Source organism: Syngnathus leptorhynchus, chromosome 18, assembly GCF_054491065.1.
Source record: "Syngnathus leptorhynchus isolate UIUO chromosome 18, UIUO_Slep, whole genome shotgun sequence".
Classification (NCBI taxonomy): Eukaryota; Metazoa; Chordata; class Actinopteri; order Syngnathiformes; family Syngnathidae; genus Syngnathus; species Syngnathus leptorhynchus.
In genome coordinates, this window is record NC_141212.1 from 2,738,243 (window position 1) to 2,756,447 (window position 18,205).

The window sequence follows — 18,205 nt, forward strand, 5'->3', positions numbered from 1 at the left end:
GCAGTTCATTAAGGAGGTTGAGGTGGTGCTTGAATAACTGCCCAAAGGAGGCCCGGCCCGGCCCTGGCGGACATGAGCCAGCGCCTTTCAAAAGAGCTCAAAGATAAGAAAAAGCTTGAGGCCATGGACAAAAGGTCGCATTGACACCTTTTCCCCGCTGCTGGCAGCACCGGAAAGTCAAAGAGAATCCACAGTGATGTGTTGCATGAAGATAGAGGTGCACATCCAAAAAATATCAATTACAAATCATAATAAAGTAATATATACAATAAAACTAAAATAATATTTATAATAATATATATATATTCATATAATAATAATAATAAAAACAAAACTAATATATATATTCTATATATTCGTGCCCAGTCAATGATTCTCCATCATTCCAACATTCCTACTGCAATAATAATTATGAGTCCATAATGCACAAGCCGGTGACCTCATTTTCTGTGGAGAGCCTCATTCTTAATATTCAACAGCGCAGTAGAACAGTTCTTGGAGAATAATCACTATTGGGAGTCATTTCCTCCCCGGAAGGCACATAATGTGATTTTCCTTATCAATGTTTTCTCGCTTGTGTGAACATGATTGGCTATTACTGGCGTATGCTCCAAACATGGCGCCACGGCTGCGTTGATGGATTCCGAGCCTTATGTGTTTTTTGTTTCGGGCCGACGTTGTTGTTGAAAACATTCACAAAGCCACAAAGGGCTTGGTAAAAATCCCATGCGTCCTCGCTCTTGGATTTGTGATATTGAAGTTGGAAACTCTTCGTGTCATGGTGTCATGGAAAGAGCCAGACATCTCATAAAATCTCATAAAATGAACCAGACGGGCCGGCCATCACATCTTCAAGGATCTTAAATCCCAATGCCACAAAGGGAGGAAAAAATATATAGATTCCCTTCGCTGTCAATTTGCCAATTCTGTGAAGTGAAACCATGTCAGTCGCTAGAAATGAATTATTTAGCGCCAGACGTTAGCATGAAGCGAGCAGACTTTCTTGACAACAAACATTTTTGATGTTCAGTGAAATCCATCCTTTTATTTTTTGTTTCATAAATAGACACACAAAGGAATCCCATCTGGCATTCATTTCCATCTTACTCATCGGTATTGTCGCTGAAAATAACCCCAATCAACGGCACAAAATCAAACCTCTGGCCTTTTCATTTCTTCCCCGCAATCAAAAAGTCACATTGTCTCTGCCTCCCCAAAATGAAATTCAATCAGAGGCGTACAAACATATCCAAATGCATCCAACATTGTTTTGGACCTCGCTAATCGCAAATAACATAAGCAATATCCCAAAACTGCAATATAATACCGATTCATTGTTTCTGAGGCAATGACTGTTTTTCAAATTTTCTCCATCCACTCAATCTTGTTATCGTGTCACGGAGAATTAAAGAATTTGATTCAAGTCATTACGTGCGGCACATCTTTATGAATCTATAGATGGAATTTTATATTGGACCCTGGAGGGGAAAAAAATTGTATTCAAACTTATTGTTATTCCACGACTACTTCATACTTATCTTCTAATTAATAAGCAGAGTCACTCGCCAAAACGGCAAGCTATTATTCTTTGGCGTCCATTACATTCGACTCACGACGTTGCCCGTGGGGCATTTTCACAATAAGCTTTATTAAATGAAGCACCCGGGGTCTGCTCATTATTTCCACATTTCAACTTTTACATGCTCCCTATTGTTGTTCCAAAGCTTTATTTATGTTTTTTGTGAGCAAAAGTTTTGATTTATTCAACATGTCGATTCGTGGGTTATCGGAATTGAATCGGTTAAATATCGGAATCCATACAAGACGGGAGAGATGTTGCGGTTTGAATGACGGGACGCTCGTGTCTGCTTCCGTGGAAAATAGACCATTTACCGCCGCACCTTTTCCAATTCTCTCGCCGTGAAGACGCCAAATTGAATCGGCAGCAGACACGAAATAATGAAGCCTTGCGTCTATGGGCCGCTATCCAACCGACGGGAGACTAGAACTTGCTCGAAGTTGGAAGCACAGCGAGGAAGGATAAGAGGTCATGCAGCCAAGAACCCAAATTTCGGAACGGGACTCCGTCGTTTATTGTTTCCCCCTCTTTGCAAACAATTTCATTCCGAATGACGAAGTTGACCTTTTCGGAAGTGATGGTTTCATTTCTTTATTTATTTCCTCAACTGTCCCTCGTCGTGATCACATGCTCCAGGCTGTTATTCGCCGTGTCGCGCCGCTCAAAACGTGACCCGAAATTACTCGCAATTCCCTTCTGGCTTCTCGTGAGGAACTGAAATCGAGATAAGTCATCTTCTCAGGTGGAAAAAAAAAATTGGCATTAACGGGGATGGAAGGTTCTTTCTGAAGATAAATTGAAGTCAGCCAGGAGAGCCGTCTCACGTTAATGCTTCATTTGCAAAGTCGTTATGGACGAAATGCGGATTGACAGCGTGGATCAAATGTCTCCAGCATCCCCCAGCTCATCTTAATACCCTTTCAAAATTGACGATGAGCGTAAAGAAGTAGTTTGTCAATCATGATTATGTCATTGTCTCCTATAGGTGTGCACGACCTGGCCACAAGAGGGCACTATTTCACGGAGACACAAATGAAGACTTTCGCAACTACTTTAAGTGACTCAACGACTGCAGTAAGTGATTTTTCTTTTTACTAAGGATATATAATATTTGTCTGTCTACATGTGTTTCTCCACCGTTTGTGTTCACATTGGTTGTATGGCATTTCTCAGTACAACTTTTTTTACTCCCACTCTTAATTGATGGCCTCTCTGGTCCGAACATGTTTTTTTTTTGGGTAAATTCTCTTATCAAGCTGTTAAAATATACTTGTCAAGCCAGTCCTCTGTGATTCATTACATGTCGTGACCGGTGATTTATGAGCGCACCCCCTCGTTCGGGCTAATGGCAGCCACGTTCCACATAGCTCGCACATACACGGCCATCTTAGCGTTAGATTGAGTATTTGGAGACCAAGTATAGAAAGAAAGAAAACTTCTTGGAGGCCTTCTTTCAGTCTTTAACACGCTTCGCTCCGCTGAGCAGGCGCCTTTAAATTGGAAGAGAAAATCTGCTGAGAGTGCCTCTGTTCCAATTAAGCGTGTGCACTTTCCACCCCAAAAATTGATTTTCGACTGTTATTGCCGGCCTGGATCGGAAGACAAACCAAGTTGTTGTAATTGTCACACCATTGGTACTCGACACCTTCAAAAAGATCGCGGCGGGGAGTTGAGTTATCGTTTTGCTAGGAAAACATCTAGCCCAAATGGAAATCACAATTGAATTTTGAATCATTTCCCAGACCTAGTTTGTGATTATTTATTTATTTTTTTGTTCGAGTCGTCCTCCACTTTTTGGACCGGTTGTCTCTTTGGATCATTTAGCATCCATTGATCCGATCATTAGAAAGCTAAGTGCGTTGTCGGTGTTGGCATCTTCTGTGATTGATGAGTTAGGCGAGTCGGGGTACTGGCTAGGTACCTTTCATCGTTCCAATCTATTTTTATCCACGAGAAAAATCTGTCAAATGTTTTATTCATGTAAGTTGAGTGAAAAGTGAAACCATTTTTTGCAGTGTGTAATATATTGCCTCATAGGTCTTGTGTTTTAAAATTCAAAGTCATATCTATTCAAGTTAAGTGCATAATACATCCGTGAAAATGAAATGCAGAATGGAAAGGCAAGCGTGTGTCTGTGATTATTTAAAAAAATAAAATAAATAAATAATCATAAAAAGGCCCACTCTGAGTAAAGTCAAAAAGGCAACGATAAGGGAATTATTAGGATGCGTTTATGCAAAGCAGTAAACACTTTTCATATTTTGCACAGTCGGCAGAGGACAGAGCGGCTGCATATCAGTGCGGCCATTATTACAACGCCCGGAGACAATGGCTGCTTGTCATTGAATATCATCCGGGCGGGCGGGCGCTGCCTCAAATTGCCGTTCCAATGACTGCAAATGCAAATGATGCATTCAGGTTCAACTGGCCGGTGAAGGAGGTTAACAGATGTCTGCTCGTGGATAATTTCCCTCGTTAGCCTTGCCCCCCCCCCCCCACACACACACACACACACACCCCAAGGCTTAATATAATTTTATTTAGTTATTTATTTATTTAAAAAAAAAAAAAGCAAAGTGATTTAAAATGAAACACACACACAGTTGAGCAACTACCAAAGCTAATCATTAACCCATCAATGGCGTTTTCAATTGTATGTTAGCATTAAGCTAACCTGGGCATTCTCTTAAGGCAATTTTAGTAAAACAATGTGTAAAAAAAATAAAAAATGGGAATGTCACAAAACAACCTCAAGTAAATAAATAATAAAAATCTGTGAAAATTAAATAAATACAAATAAATAAATGCACTCATATTCCAAGGCCTTAATAGGCTTTGACTTTTTCCATTTTTTTTTTTAATACATTCCTGAGCCATCCCAGAATGCAAGGATAATATTTGTATCCAATGAGTCTTCGTGTTGCCGAATCATGCCTCAGATGGTGTGAAATGGAAAGGGATGAATCCTAAATCTTGGGTGGGTTCATCTGAGGGTGTCTCCCTGCCTGGAAGTCAAAAGTCATCGCAGCACGTTGACAGAGCGCCTGAAATGCTACCACTTGCAACGAGAGACGAAAAAAGAAAGCAGAGCTGCTTTCAAACGCCCGCCGTGAATATCAATCGGCTGCGCCCGCGCGTATCGTGCCACTTGACGAACAACCCCCAGTTCGAGTCCTCGTGATAAATGAGGGCGCCGAGGCGAAGGTTGAAAAGCATGAAAGATGCATGGCGGCCTAAAGTTCATGTCGCAGGAACCTTTCATGAGCCGAAAAATAAATACTTTCTGTGGTCCGGCATACACGCAACAAGTTAGTAGCTAACCTTGCTGGCCACTTGAAGGTCCCATACAAAACATCATTTGAGTTTTTCCTAATATTTCCGTCTGTGAACTGCCAATGAACCTTTGCCTAATTTCAATTCCGTCGGGAAAAGAAAAAAAACACACGAGCAGTGTCTGGGAGCCCTGAAGAAAGTCCATTTGCAAAGTCTAATGGCTTCAATAATTTTCCAAATGGCTTCAACTCATATGACCCATCGTTTCATTTTGATGAATACCTCGATTAATAATCACGTTATGACTTTGGAAGACTCCTCGACTGGAATCAATCACTTCTGTCTTTAAATGTCCGAAGCGAGGTCACTCTAGTCTTTACGATTCTTACATTTCGAGCAATCTATCATGATTCCAAGTCCATGCTATCATGAATCAAGCTAATCAGTTCCAAAATGACAACAACAAAAAAGCCCAAAGACAACATTGATTTCAATTTAGAGTCGGATTGAAAGTAGGTTCAAGAAGCCACACGCATCTTCATTTATTTTAATTGCTATGCATGTAAATATGTATTTTTAGCCTCTTCTTTCCATATGGATTTTTATTCACTCGCGTGACTCAAAGCCCTCAGCCGTTCTGTATGCAAGCATGAAAAAGTCATGAGAAGAAAAGTCTTTCAAAATGGAACACAAAGAATATTCCAGTGAGACGCATTGAAATTCTTTGGCAAGCCTTTTCGGGAGGATGTCCAAGTCTCCGTCCTCACGTCTCTAAGACGGAAGAACGCAGCGTGCCAAACTTGGCAACAAAGTCGTCCCGAGCTCGCACTAGAGCCTCTTCGTCGATGTACGCGACGGGTCTCCTGGCGCTCACCATGTACTGGACCTTCCTGAGGCTCCATCCCAGCACGTACATGAGCAGGCCGCAAACGGCGGCGGTGGAGCGGCCCACGCCGGCGTTGCAGTGGACGTAAACGGTATGGCCGTTCTCCAGCAGACCGTGAAGCAGGAAAACGGCTTGAGGAAGCATCCGGATGCGACCTGGGAAGGTTCCGTCGTCTGTGATATGGATGGGTGGGAAGGGGGGCGGGGTTATTGTAGTTCAAAGTGTCGGCTTACCCTCAGTGCTCATGTCGGGCGTAGGGATCCACACGTAGGCGAGGCCGCAGCGGTTATACAACTCCATGACGGCGTCGGGCGTCACGGCTTCGTCGAGGTTCTCTCGGCAGCCGTGGGAGTTGTTCACCACGTCCTCCTCCGTCTGGAAGTTCATCACCGCGCTGATGCCAAGGTCGCGCTTCATCTTGATAGTCACGTGTTCCGCTCGCCGAGGACAGCTCCCCAGCCAAAGCCTGGGTAGGACCCTGCGGGATGCGCTCAATGAGTTGGAAACGCACTTGCCGACGATTCGGTCTTTATGGCGGACCAACAAATTGAAAAGAGCAAAGTGAAAGGACATAAGAGGCTCTTTGTTAGTTTCTTTCATCCATACAGAAAAACATTTTGTGACTATACTGGAGAGGAATTATTTGACAAACGCTCTGGTTGCCTAGTAACCAAAAGCGATCCTTTTGCCGCTTTTAATCGTGAGGATTCCTCGAGTGAAACTCTTAACTTGTTAAGAGGCTGCTTTTGTTATTATTGTGTTCGAAGTCTCCAAACAATAACTGAGGAATTTGGTTTTTTTGAATCATTTACTGGGCATCATCTTGTTGCCGGGTAACCGTGTTGTTCATTGTAGAGGCATTAAATAATAATCTGGCCTTTGTTCAATTGGATTGATGGAGTTTTTTGTCTTACCTGGAGAAGTGCATGGCATTCTGACCAGCCACGTTAAAGTAGAAGTTGGTGGTGTGCTTCATTTCGTCCGTGTGGCCCGTCTCTTCGATCCAGTGGCCGATCGGGTGGCAGTAGACGCCGTCCACCACGTTCTGCTCATCATAGGTGCATGTTCTGTCATGGTGTGGCCCGTTGCCTGCGGATGATCAAATATTGTGCAGTTATTAACGACTACTCACTATTGGGAGATTCTATTTTGATGTATTTGCGTGTCTAGCTTGCTCTAAATTTCAGTTTGTTGGTGTCAAACAAATGGAGCAGAATATTAAAATTAATTGAAACAGTCCATAAATGGACCAAATATACTTCCTCGTTTAATTAAAATTATTTTTTTTGCGGTTCAATAAGGAGCACTGACTGAAAGACGCAATTCATTTTCGGAATTCTGCTGCCACCGTGTGGCCAAAAGGTAGCATTACATCATGACCATATCATTCAACAGCGATGTGAAGCTTTTTTTTTTTTTTCTTCTTGCTTGCTTGTGCTGTACCTTCCCAAACATAATGGCCGTCCGTTCTTCGGATGAATTTAAACCACAGTGTGTCCTTAAAGGGTTCCCGTAAGCGCACGTCGCCGAGCCACAGGCACGGCTCTCGGGTCGACACCGAGCTCCGACAGGCTCTCATCCGAACAGCCTTGCTCGGATCCCACTGGCCCATTTCCTCGCGCGAACCCAAAATAAAAAGCTCGACGTGCGGCGAGTCCGCGGTGACAATAACGCCGAATCGGAATAACATGTCGGACATGGTCAGGTACAGCTCTTAAAATAAACAACAGTCCGGTATATTTAGAAGCGTGTTGACGGAAGTAAAAATGGTAACAGTAGCGCCGTCTTGTGGTCGCATTTGGAAATACAGCAGCCTCCACTCCATTTCTTTTTAATGATGAAAGTCCGAGTGGATTTATTCCCTAACAAAGGTTTGTTTAATTAGAACAATTCAATTAAAATTAACTGCACTTCAATAATTGTTCATAAAATTCATTGATTCATTCATTGCCTTTTGTGATTATAATCCCTTGAGGGAAAATTCTAAATATATTTCAGAGCAACATACTTTTATGAGTATACAATTTCAATTTTTCATGTAAAATTCAAGGAATTAAACAAGACTAAAAAGACAAGGAGTTGAATCCATCAATTTATTTATTTATTTACTTTTTCAGCCACAACCTAAACTTTCAAATGATAGGATCACTTATCACAAATGATGTTCAAGGTCCTGAAGACTAAACAAGCAGAGAAGTAGAACTGGTAATATGTCATGCTAATGTCGTTTAAGCTTATAATAACTCAACACGTGAGTAGAACAACCGTGTTGATGCCATGAAAATCATCTTGTCATTTGCATGCAGTACTTAGGAAAAGCAGAGGAAAAATATCATTTGCATAACTTTGAACAATGTTGTTAAGTGGCTATCAAGAAATATGGAATAAACGTTGAATTTTGCATAACGCTCTCAGGTTGGATCGTAACGTCTCGTGTCCCTTCTCACTTTATGATGCTGCTGTCTATTTGACTCGGGTCCAAATATGTGTACGGCACTTTGAGCTTAGCGTTTCTGGTCTTGATAACATTGCTAAGGTTGGACAAGTCCGCTTGAAACTCCATCATCATCAGCTTGACTTCGGGCTCCTGGAATCGTTCCTCAGGATAGGAACCTAGTGGAATCTGCCAGCATCGTAACACAAAGAGAATTTCTGTTTGAGTATCCCCCCCCCGAATTGTCTTTAACGGCACTCAACTTACAGAATCCGAGTAGTCCTGTGAGAGCACGTATAGAACCACGGCAATCTTGACCGACTCGCCGATGTTCGGGAGCGTCTCCAAAATGGTCGCCATGGTGGTTTGTCCTTTGGCGGTTGGAGACGGCTTGCGCAACAGTAAGGAGCCGTTGGGGACGAACATCTGGTAGTCAAACTGGAGGAGCAAATAAAAAACGCTTAGCTCGTCCTTTCCATCCGTCTGTCGGATGTGAATCGTTGCCTCACCTGTCCGTTATTGATGGCAGCGTGCTGAGCCGAAACGGTGAAGATCACCATGGTGATGAACTTGACCACCTCCTCAACATTTCCGAAGGCCTCGGGACATCCTGTGGCAAAAAAAACCCCTTGTTATGCATAGACCTTGTCTTGAAAAATTCAAATCAGTTTATTACCTGAAGACTTCTTCCCTAAAAAGCAGTGAGTGAAGATCTCCTGGATCCACGCTTGCAACTCCGAGTCTTGGACCACTTCGTTGTTTGAACGATAGTAGTGTCCGACTACGGCCAGCACAAATCTGACAAAAAAAAAAATCTGGCTCTTGGATGGTTCTGGCAATTGCTATGATGAGGACAATTAAAAAGAACTACTTGTGGATGATGTTCCAGATTCTGAGGCCATCATCTCTGTAGTAGAAGTCGGGGATGGACTCGAGTCCTCGAGCACCAATGTTGTCCGGTAAGCAGAGCGAGGTGTACGTTAGCTCCTCTTGCGTCCGCATCATTAGCTCGAAAGTGCCGTCGACTCCAAGTGAACTCTAGTCACGCAAAATATAAATCACACGAAGAAACAACCGGAGCGCAAGGATGGGCCGTACCAATGCAAACGGCCCGGAAGGTCCCAGTAGAGCCTCACGGGCCTGAGAGTTGACGTGTAGCATCCATCGGAAATGAGGGATCAGCAACTAGACACAAAGGGAAGTTTGGTTGAAAAGCAAAACAAAACTCGAAGATGGAGTCTAAAGGCCAAGACCGATTCCTTGTCAATTAATCGGAGGACAAAAAGTTCATTTTATCTGGGCAGTTATTGATCTACTGTACCTTGTAAATGGGATGAATAAGCGGGAAGTTGCGGAGGAGGCTCATGGCCCAGACCTCGGACAAAAAGTGAGTGTTCTTCAGGTGGGAGATGGCCTGGTGAGTCATCATGTCGGCATTTTTCACAATTATCTTGGCGAGGAGCCAATCCGTCTCCGAGTCACTCGGCAGGAAAATTGGGTTCTCCTCGGAAGGTTCTTGATGCACCTGCCGCAAGAGCGAACTACGTCGGAACGCTGACTGAGCGGCGGTACCGTTCTACTGCGAGTTACCTGGATCGCGATGGGTACCAGTTTTTTCTCGGGGTTCAGGTACAAGAGACAGAGAGGGGCGGGCACTTGGAGTTCCTTCCCTTGATAGAGTTTCCCATGTATTCCACTCAGAATCTTCAGGTCGTAGAGGAACATGTTCCCTCTCTGCGTGACATCACAAATTTGAATATTTGGCACAGTCAAGTTAAGGAACACCTCACCTTGAACTCGTTGTGCAGAGGCATTCCGATCTCCAGGTACGGCTTCACCATTTCTTCTCTGACTTTGAAGTTTGGAGGAAGTTCTGAGCAGCGTCTTACCAAGCAGGGGTTGACGCCGTTCAGGAACTGGGAACCATAAAAGTCGTCTTCCTTCCAGTGCTCGGCGACGTAGTCTGGCGGGAACGATTCAAGCTCGCTAACGAGACTAATAACAGAAAGGCGAAGCTAGGACCAACCTGACATTTCTGTCTTTCTGTCTTTGAAGATTGTTTTCATGTCTTCAATGGTTTTCCAGCTTTCTTCATTTCCGAGCATCCCCTTCCACTTGAGCTCCAAAGCCCTAAATGAAAAACGCTTTCGAGAACGCTGAAACGATGTTAAACCTCGGTCAACTTACCCTGAAGATAAGGCCGACTTAAATTCTTTAAGTCGCGACTTTGACATGCGGATTTCAGCGGGGATGTTTTCGAAACTAAACGAGCTGTGTTGAAGAAGTTTTTCGTTGCTCGAGGCCCATCTGGAGAGGAGAACGTCGTCGTTTAAGACCAAAACGGAAATGTTTTCAGGCTTTCGAAAACGTACTCATAGTCGCTCTTCTTCGACGCCAGCTCCTTTCGCCGGTGCTCGATCAGCAACGGGTGCTCGTCTTCGGACGCCTTCATAGCTAATAAAAAAAAAAAATCATCTACAGTAGAAGAAAGATGATCGAAAGGGAAACATGGAGCCAAACCTTTTCCACCTCTCAGCTCCACCACCTCTTTGTTGGAAAGCCATTGATAACATGGGAAAACCAGACTCTCCCCCTCGGGGGTTCTCACGGTTATTTTCGAGCAGAACCACTCGTCGTCGCCGACCCCAAAACGAGGATTCTTCTCCACCTTCACCAGCAGAAGTTTCCCCAGAGACGCTTTGGTTTTGACGGTGTATGTGTCATTCTGGAATTTCAGATCCAAAATAAAATGGAGGATCCAGGTTTTTACCGGTGTTGTCCGACTCACCGTCCCAGTCTTGAAGTCAATGCCCCAGTTGTCCAAGTCGGTCTTATCGCTTTGCCCTTGACTTCCGATCAAGGTGATGAGAATGTGGTCGAAGGTTCCCGCGCATTCCCGCTGGCCCGTGGTTACTTCCACCTTGTACTCCGCCATGGTCGTACTGTCGTGAGACTCTTTTCAAAGCAGAACTGTAAAAATATCTTTGAGGCTTTTCCAGATTTTCCAGTTTTCGGAATACACCCGACTTTACGAAAGGGGTCGGACAAGTCAAGACAAGCTGGAAGTAGGTCATGCATCTGAATGTTTAAAAAAAAGATATAATTTGTGTTGGTGCATACCAAGAAGCCACAAATGAGCCCTGGGGTAGGTACATAGTTGTGTTTGCAATTCCAGCACAAACTTGTCGAGACGTCAGAACGAATGTTTTCAGTGAACGAGAGTGAACGAATCACTTCCGAAAGTGATTCGTTCTTTTTTCAGTTCATATGACTTCAATTAGATGTCAATCATGCGCATTGAAGCTGATGCCACCAGGCTGTAAAACAAAACAAAGAAGAAAATGACCTAACTTCCCGTTCACGAACGATTTGCTAAGGAAAGAAAGAAGTACACACTGAAAAAGCACTTCTTTTGTGCTCGTTTTCTCCAATCTAACGACTAACTTGACTGCATGAAAGGATGCGCCGTTATGCAACAGCGGGGAGATTGGGGAAATGTCGCCGTCTGGCGGACACGCCGTTGTAAATGAATGGGGTTTGGCACTTAGTGTTTTTTTTTTTTTTTTTTTATTTGCATGAAACTCAGACTACATGACAGAATATGATTATTTTGACAAGGCTGGTCTTTTTGATTAGTTTTTGAGCATTTTTATGCGCGTTTTCTTGATGATCCGAACTCGTGTTGTATGCATGATGTGGGAGTGTCTTTTGTGCAAGTTGCCAAAGAGGCGCTTTTGTGTGACTTGAATTGAGCTTTCTCGGCTACCGTACACTTCCGCTTCAGCGAGCAGCTAGCTCTTCAGGTTCTTACCGTTTGGGCTTTGGAGTGACTAATGTCAACTTTTTCCAAGCTCTCGTTTTTCTGTATGTATGTAAATGCGTACATGTAAACAATGACAGAAAGGAGAATATTTGTTAGTCGTTAGGTCAGTGGAAACTCGCTTGGCTCTCGTGAAACAAGAGGTGGAGCGTTAGCTAGCCACGAGTAGCATTCACTACTCGGCTGTCAATCAATCAGCGTTTGACTTGAACGTTGTTTTTCCACGTCCAAACTTGAAGACTGGAGGCTCCACGTCGGCTGCTGGTCGTCTATCTGCATGTCTCGAAAGGTAGGTACCTCCCCATTTTGTTTGCCTCCTAGTCTTAAATGTAGAAGGTCGTGTCATATATGACTTCAAATATTCCAAAATGTTTTTTTTTGAACATTTGAATTGGTCATTTCCCAAATGAATAATGTCCTGATGAATATTTGGGTCACAGTGAAAAGAAACAAAAGAAATGCTGTAATGGTTCAAGTTACATGTAAGAAGTATAGTTTTGAAAAATGCATTTGAACTTCAAAAGTCCATTTTTGATCAGAGTTGGCACACATGAAAAATGAAAGTGAAGCACTTGGTTCTTCTAAAATTCTGACTTGAATCTAAAAAACCATATCAATCTAAAGAAAAAAATGGTTAGTCAGTTGGTAGTGTTGTGTGCTTGAGGAGCTGATGTGCAATGTCATCTTGGGAGAAGGTGAGCACATGCAAGCAGCTGACATCTCTCACAAAACCTATGTGCCAGGTACTGCACAATATGTTCATCATCACACTCGTCTGGATGTGTTTTTTCATGACATTGATGCAAACCGAGTTAGTCAGAAACATATATTTATCTAACTTGCTTTGCGTCAGTGTCATGGAAAAACTTGTCCAAAAGTGAGTGATGGTTTGTGGTGGTACTGTGCAGTACCTGGCTGGCACTTGGGTTTTGTCTCAGATGTTTGCACTGTTTGCATGTGCTCACCTTCACCCTAGTGCCTGCCACGAGAAGTGACATGGTACCTGAGTGAGCTCATAAGTCTTTCATGCTTGGTGATCACTGCATTGACTGCAAAGTACTGTTTGAAGTCTTGAGTTGGCCTAAGTGTCCACTACCATGTTTTCAGCCTTGAGGTGATCGTCACTGCAACAGAGCCAAGTGTTTGACTGCTTTTCTCTGTCTGTTTCCACGTGAGTCAAAGAGAAGCAGTCAAACACTTGGCTCTGTTCAGTGGCTGAAGGCAAACGCTCAACTCAAAGCTGAAAAGAACCTTCCAAAACCTAAGTGCCACTTTGCCCGCCTCCTACCTCCGCCCAAATTCGGCCTGGCCAATCACGTCTCTCCTCAAATTTGCATAACCACGCCCACTTTTGGGCAGCCAATCAAAAAGCTCCATTTTGCACATCTGACCAATCAGATCGCTCCATTTTAATGAGACCACGCCCACTACTAATCTGACCAATCACAGAGAACCTCATTTGCATATCCACGCCCACATTCCAACCAACCACAGCTCTTCATTCTTATTGCTCCACCCACTTTTAGAGCTCTCAGCCAATCCTGAAGCTGTATTCCAGCCTTGATCCCGCCCCCAAAACAAATTCTCCCGGAAAAAATCCGTAAAAAAAAAAAAAATTTGGGGGTGGGGGAAAAAAATATTCGATTGAAAGAAAATAATTTTTTGTTGTGATGTTTGAAAATGAAAAGTTGAAAGTTTGTGTTATTTGTAATAAAGCTTTATTTCTTTTGCAGAGTAGACATTCAATCACAACAAAGTAACAAGTTGGATGGCAGTCTGCTCGTTGCAGTGGTCAAGTGGTCGGCCAGAGGGACGAGCTGTTAAGTGGTCAGCCAGAGGGACAAGCATTACTCCATGCCTGGACCTGAGACAAAGAGATTGGTAAGTAAAAAGTTAAGTCAACGTTTAGTGCAGAAAATCTTTTGACATGAAACGTACCAGTGCGCAAGTAGTGTTTCATGGCACAGAGTATTGCAAGCTGCATGACCAGGAAGCGGATTTGTTCTGTGCTCCATGATCCAGGAAGTTGATTTTGTTCCTTGCTGTCTGTCAGAAAATAGGAGAAAAAAATATTGGAATTATGATAAGATTGTGCAATGAGGAGCATTTAAAGTACTTTACTTTTCAGGTTGCCTTGAAGAGTAACAAGGAAACCAAGGTGCTGCTGGTGTGCGGCTATGCTTTCAGCTTCCGCTGCAAGTAGGTACTTGATGGTGCTTCACACTGGACATAAAAATCAAAAATAAAAAAATCATTCATATTTTGAAACTTGTCATTTGCTTTCCTACTCTTACCAGCAAAAGGCTCTTCAGGCAGCACAAACCTAGGTGAAGGAGCTCACAGATGAAGACAAACTGTGGCAGGCTTTTCCCTTTCTGGACCAGGATTTGCCACCTCTGCCTGGAAAGACAATGGAACATTGACATAACTTCATTTTAATTTACTGGCGTTGTACTTAACTGTAGACTGGAAGCGGCCAGTCGCTGGTGCACAGGCAGAATTCCTCAAATGTGTTAAAGACTCTCCAGGATGGACACCTGCACACAACACAAACGAGGGAGACATCAAGCTGTCATTTAGTACATTTTGAGAGTCAACTCTGAAAATGGAGGCTGCCTTGAGGAACCTCTGCATGGTTTTGGAGGGCTGGTTCCATTAGCCAGCAGGTGGCAGATTTCCTAACTACATCCTCAATGAAACTGCTCTGCAGGAATAGGGAGGCATAAAAAAAAAAGCAGGCAAGTGATTTTAAACAATGCCAAGTTTATAGTAAATTGTCACCTGTCAGCACGTTGGACAGGAAGGAGGTTGATTCCACCAGTTCAAAAACTTTGTAAAGCTTCACCAGTAGGTCCATCCTGCAGAAACGAGGTCATTTGGCACCACCTGGTGGACAATAGATAGTAGAACATGCTGAAATGTTTGACACGTGTTAAACATATGGACGCGTGCGTTTCACCAGTGAGGGATGAGGGCAGCGCCAAATGGACGTCTCCAACCACAGCTTGCTGGTCTGAAAGACAAGGTAACGTTACAACCATTCTGCTTTTACATTTTCAGCCTTACAAGCAAATTGGGTTAAGCGAGTAGACCTACCTGCAAGTGTCTCATTAAGCCATGCGAGGACTGCAAGGCGGCCATCTTGTGGACCCTGCAGACAAAAGAACAAATGTTTGCTTTTGTCAATTTGATATGATTGCTTGCTATTAAAAATATTTTTGCAGTCAATCTGCTCTCTCTGTTCCAGATGCAGGCCTGTGGACAGAAATGAGAAGGCAATTAGAAGCAGTCGATTGACTTTAAAACTCACAGAAAGTCCGTCGGCCATGATTTTTTGACGATTGGCACCTGCAGACAGAAAGCAGAAAGTTAACATGAATGCATCGAAATACATGTTTCAGTCATTCTCTGGTGGATTTATGCAAACGCTGCTTTGTCTACTTACCTCCGGCCAAACGGCGCTGACGTCCAGTTGCTAATTGTTTGTGCAAAAATGGTGTTAGTGCTCTTTCCACATGGTGCGTGCTTGAGTTTTCAAAATGCAGATGTACTCACCTACCGTTAAATGCTTCAATTGTTTGGTTGCACGCCGTTTTGGTGGACGTCGAAGACGTTAACCGCTAACGCTAGCTTCTGCGAACTTTTTAGCTTGCACGCTTGCAAGATGGAAGCACGCTCGCCCAAAGTGCAAGTTAACTGAAAGAGAGCAAAAGCAGTTAGTTTGGAAAGGTTAACAAATATTGAACACCCACCTTGTTACTTTTAAACGCTGTCGTGCAGGTGGACCAGAGCAGCGTGGCGCTCGCTCTCTGTCAGAGGAGAGAGTGAGAACGAGCGTCGAGTTTGTGACGCCTTTTATAGTCTTTTTGTGATGACGTCATCAAAAGGGGCGTGGGGAAAAAAAAGCAGTCACTCAGGTGAGCGGGAGAAAATTGCTCATAGTTGGAGAAACCGGGGCTCGAACCAGCACTGCACTATTGGGAGTCAATGGTGTTATCCCCTCGACCATTGTCCGTTGGCAAATCTTTGAAGAAATCTTTATATTATCCCAATCAAGAAGCTATCTTCTGGAAAAATTCAGAGAAACCTTCAAGTACAAACATTTGAACAACATTTGTTAACATCTCGAATGGCCGAATGGTTATAGCTTTTCCCTTGCGTTTGGAAGAGGCGGGTTCGAATCTTATGTGTCGCTCTATTTCATTTGCAAAAGCTGCAAAGTCGAGTCTCGAACCCGGGTTTGCTGGACACAATCCCAAGTCATTAACCATTCTGCCATTTTTCCAGCGAAGTTGGCACTTTTTTTTAGGAAGTGTACATTAAAATGTAAACTTGCTCAAGATAAAAATGCTAATCTACGTTAATTTAGTTGGACCTTTAATGGTGGAGTGGATAAAGATTTTGCCTAATACGCGGGAAACCCGAGTTCGAGTCTTTCACTATGCAAACTTTAACTTAAAGCTTGCTTCATCTGGGGCTCGAACCATGGTCTCCCGAACACCGGGTAAAGTTAAAAACCACTTTGCCATTTTGCCAGCGAATCTTGCCATTTTTTTTAGGAAGTGTACTTTACAATGTAAACTTGCTTGTGCTAAATTACCAAATTTTGACAGAACATTCAATGGTGTAGTGCTTTAAGCTTTTACCTTGTGCGCGGGAGAACTAGTCTCACTATTGAAACTTTAGCTCAAAGTCTGCTTTAGGTGGGGCTCGAACCATGGTCTCCCGAACACCGGGCATAGTTAAAAACCACTCTTCCACTATGCCAGCGAAACCCGACCTTTCCAATGGGTAGTGGACTATAAATGTCAACTTGCTCAAAAATAGGTACTGCTAATTACCAATTATTGACAGATCATTCAATGGTGTAGAGCAGCGGCCAATACGTCGATCGCGAGCGACCGGTCGATCGCCAAGCCACTACTGGTCGATAGCGGGATATTAAAATGTTTTTTTTTCGCACTTGATGCATCAAAGTCAAAGTCAACGTCCGCTTTATTGTCAATTTCTTCACATGTCAAGGCACACAAAGAGATCGAAATGACCTTTCCCACCGTCCCACGGTGACTAGACACAGTACACAACACTCACATCAAATAGCAAAACGAACAGACAAGAGCAACGAATAAGTAATAAGCAAATAACCCAAACAATAAATAAATAAATAAATAAATAAATAAATAAATTAATTAATTAATTAAAAACAAAATAAATAAATAAATAAATAAATAAATAAATAAGAGCAGCAAAATGGAGCAAGCGCGCTAATAGCAGACAGCCAGATCATAGCGCAAAAGAACAGGACGTCATGTAGCAGAGGGTGGAGGGAATTCAGGATCCGGACAGCTTGGAGCACGAAGCTGTCTCTGAGTCTGGTGGTGCATGTGCAAACAACGGCGCTAGCAACACAACACGAACACGCTAGCTCGCGAGTTCCCTCCAATTGTCAAAACAGCTCGAGTATGGCGATGTACGACATATGGTCGGCGTTGTGAACGCACCGCAGCTTTCGGAAAGTCACGGGTCGTTTAAGTACCGCCAAATAAATCCGACATTTGAGTGTCTGGATAGGTCCAAGTGGCTGGAATACGAGCTCAGGGGTGGCCAATACGTCGATCGCGATCAACCGGTCGATCGCCAAGGCACTACTGGTCGATCGCGGGATATTAAAATGTTTTTTTGTTTTTTTTCCCGCACTTAATGCTCGAGTATGGTGATGTACGAGGAATGGTCGGCGTTTTGAACGCACCGCAGCTTTTGGAAAGTTACAGTTAGTTCATATACCGCCAAATAAAAGCTGCGGTGCGTTCAAAACTCGACCATGGCTCGTACATCTCCATACTTGGGCATCAAGTGCGAAAAAAAAAAAAACCAGACCAAGCCACTACTAGTCGATCGTGGGATATTAAAATGCTTTTTTTAGCACTTGATGCGTGTGCAAACAACAGCGCTAACAACACAACACAAACACGCTAGCTCGCGAGTTCCCTCCAATTGTCAAAACAGCTCGAGTATGGCGATGTACGACATATGGTCGGCGTTGTGAACGCACCGCAGCTTTCGGAAAGTCACGGGTCGTTTAAGTACCGCCAAATAAATCCGACATTTGAGTGTCTGGATAGGTCCAACTGGCTGGAATACGAGCTCAGGGGTGGCCAATACGTCGATCGCGATCAACCGGTCGATCGCCAAGGCACTACTGGTCGATTGCGG

At 43.5% G+C, this 18,205-nt stretch overlaps 2 protein-coding genes and 2 long non-coding RNA genes across 19 annotated transcripts; 1 reads left to right on the forward strand and 3 right to left on the reverse strand.

Annotated features, from left to right (window-relative positions):
* Positions 1–5,358: 5,358 nt before the first annotated feature.
* Positions 5,359–7,484, reverse strand: epm2a (EPM2A glucan phosphatase, laforin). Its single transcript, XM_085937934.1, has 4 exons — positions 7,182–7,484; positions 6,653–6,827; positions 5,972–6,216; positions 5,359–5,893 (listed from the first exon to the last, which is right to left on the reverse strand). Exons 1-4 carry the CDS (start codon positions 7,435–7,437, stop codon positions 5,616–5,618), a joined length of 954 nt encoding a protein of 317 aa, XP_085794060.1. The 5' UTR covers positions 7,438–7,484; the 3' UTR covers positions 5,359–5,615.
* Positions 7,485–7,830: 346 nt separating this feature from the next.
* On the reverse strand, positions 7,831–11,168 carry LOC147042347 (arachidonate 12-lipoxygenase, 12R-type-like). Of its 2 annotated transcripts, XM_085937736.1 has the most exons (14): positions 10,961–11,167; positions 10,693–10,897; positions 10,545–10,626; positions 10,360–10,479; positions 10,199–10,302; positions 9,963–10,135; positions 9,763–9,906; positions 9,494–9,697; positions 9,271–9,357; positions 9,044–9,210; positions 8,849–8,970; positions 8,682–8,782; positions 8,440–8,610; positions 7,831–8,361 (listed from the first exon to the last, which is right to left on the reverse strand). In XM_085937736.1, exons 1-14 carry the CDS (start codon positions 11,105–11,107, stop codon positions 8,182–8,184), a joined length of 2,007 nt encoding a protein of 668 aa, XP_085793862.1. In that variant the 5' UTR covers positions 11,108–11,167; the 3' UTR covers positions 7,831–8,181. The 2 variants fall into 2 exon arrangements, with proteins under 2 accessions (XP_085793862.1, XP_085793860.1); XM_085937734.1 differs by having other exon boundaries at positions 10,545–10,897; positions 10,961–11,168.
* A 627-nt stretch (positions 11,169–11,795) lies between these two features.
* LOC147042348 (uncharacterized) lies at positions 11,796–16,180 on the forward strand. 3 transcript variants are annotated; one of them, XR_015069040.1, is made up of 5 exons: positions 11,802–12,281; positions 13,726–13,873; positions 14,121–14,191; positions 14,290–15,017; positions 15,240–16,180. It is a non-coding gene; the product is annotated as an uncharacterized LOC147042348 (long non-coding RNA). The 3 variants fall into 3 exon arrangements; XR_015069039.1 differs by lacking the exon at positions 15,240–16,180 and having other exon boundaries at positions 11,796–12,281; positions 14,290–15,220; XR_015069042.1 differs by lacking the exon at positions 15,240–16,180 and having other exon boundaries at positions 11,796–12,281; positions 13,731–13,873; positions 14,290–15,220.
* Positions 13,706–15,811, reverse strand: LOC147042349 (uncharacterized). 13 transcript variants are annotated; one of them, XR_015069035.1, is made up of 11 exons: positions 15,745–15,811; positions 15,438–15,688; positions 15,303–15,340; positions 15,089–15,143; positions 14,952–15,005; positions 14,774–14,878; positions 14,453–14,691; positions 14,287–14,392; positions 14,114–14,215; positions 13,931–14,038; positions 13,706–13,856 (listed from the first exon to the last, which is right to left on the reverse strand). It is a non-coding gene; the product is annotated as an uncharacterized LOC147042349 (long non-coding RNA). The 13 variants fall into 13 exon arrangements; XR_015069036.1 differs by having other exon boundaries at positions 15,438–15,467; positions 15,552–15,796; XR_015069030.1 differs by having other exon boundaries at positions 15,089–15,340.
* Positions 16,181–18,205: the final 2,025 nt, after the last annotated feature.

Excerpts from the sequence above, each read along its gene's own strand:
- epm2a (XM_085937934.1), bottom strand. The coding sequence starts at position 7,437 with ATGTCCGACATGTTATTCCGATTCGGCGTTATTGTCACCGCGGACTCG. Across the intron at positions 6,828-7,181 it reads CGGCCATTATGTTTGGGAAG|GCAACGGGCCACACCATGAC; the intron begins GTACAGCACAAG and ends GATCATCCGCAG. Across the intron at positions 6,217-6,652 it reads AATGCCATGCACTTCTCCAG|GGTCCTACCCAGGCTTTGGC; the intron begins GTAAGACAAAAA and ends CGCATCCCGCAG.
- LOC147042347 (XM_085937734.1), bottom strand. The coding sequence starts at position 11,107 with ATGGCGGAGTACAAGGTGGAAGTAACCACGGGCCAGCGGGAATGCGCG. Across the intron at positions 9,358-9,493 it reads TTATTCATCCCATTTACAAG|TTGCTGATCCCTCATTTCCG; the intron begins GTACAGTAGATC and ends CTTTGTGTCTAG. Across the intron at positions 8,971-9,043 it reads ATCTGGAACATCATCCACAA|ATTTGTGCTGGCCGTAGTCG; the intron begins GTAGTTCTTTTT and ends TTTTTTTGTCAG.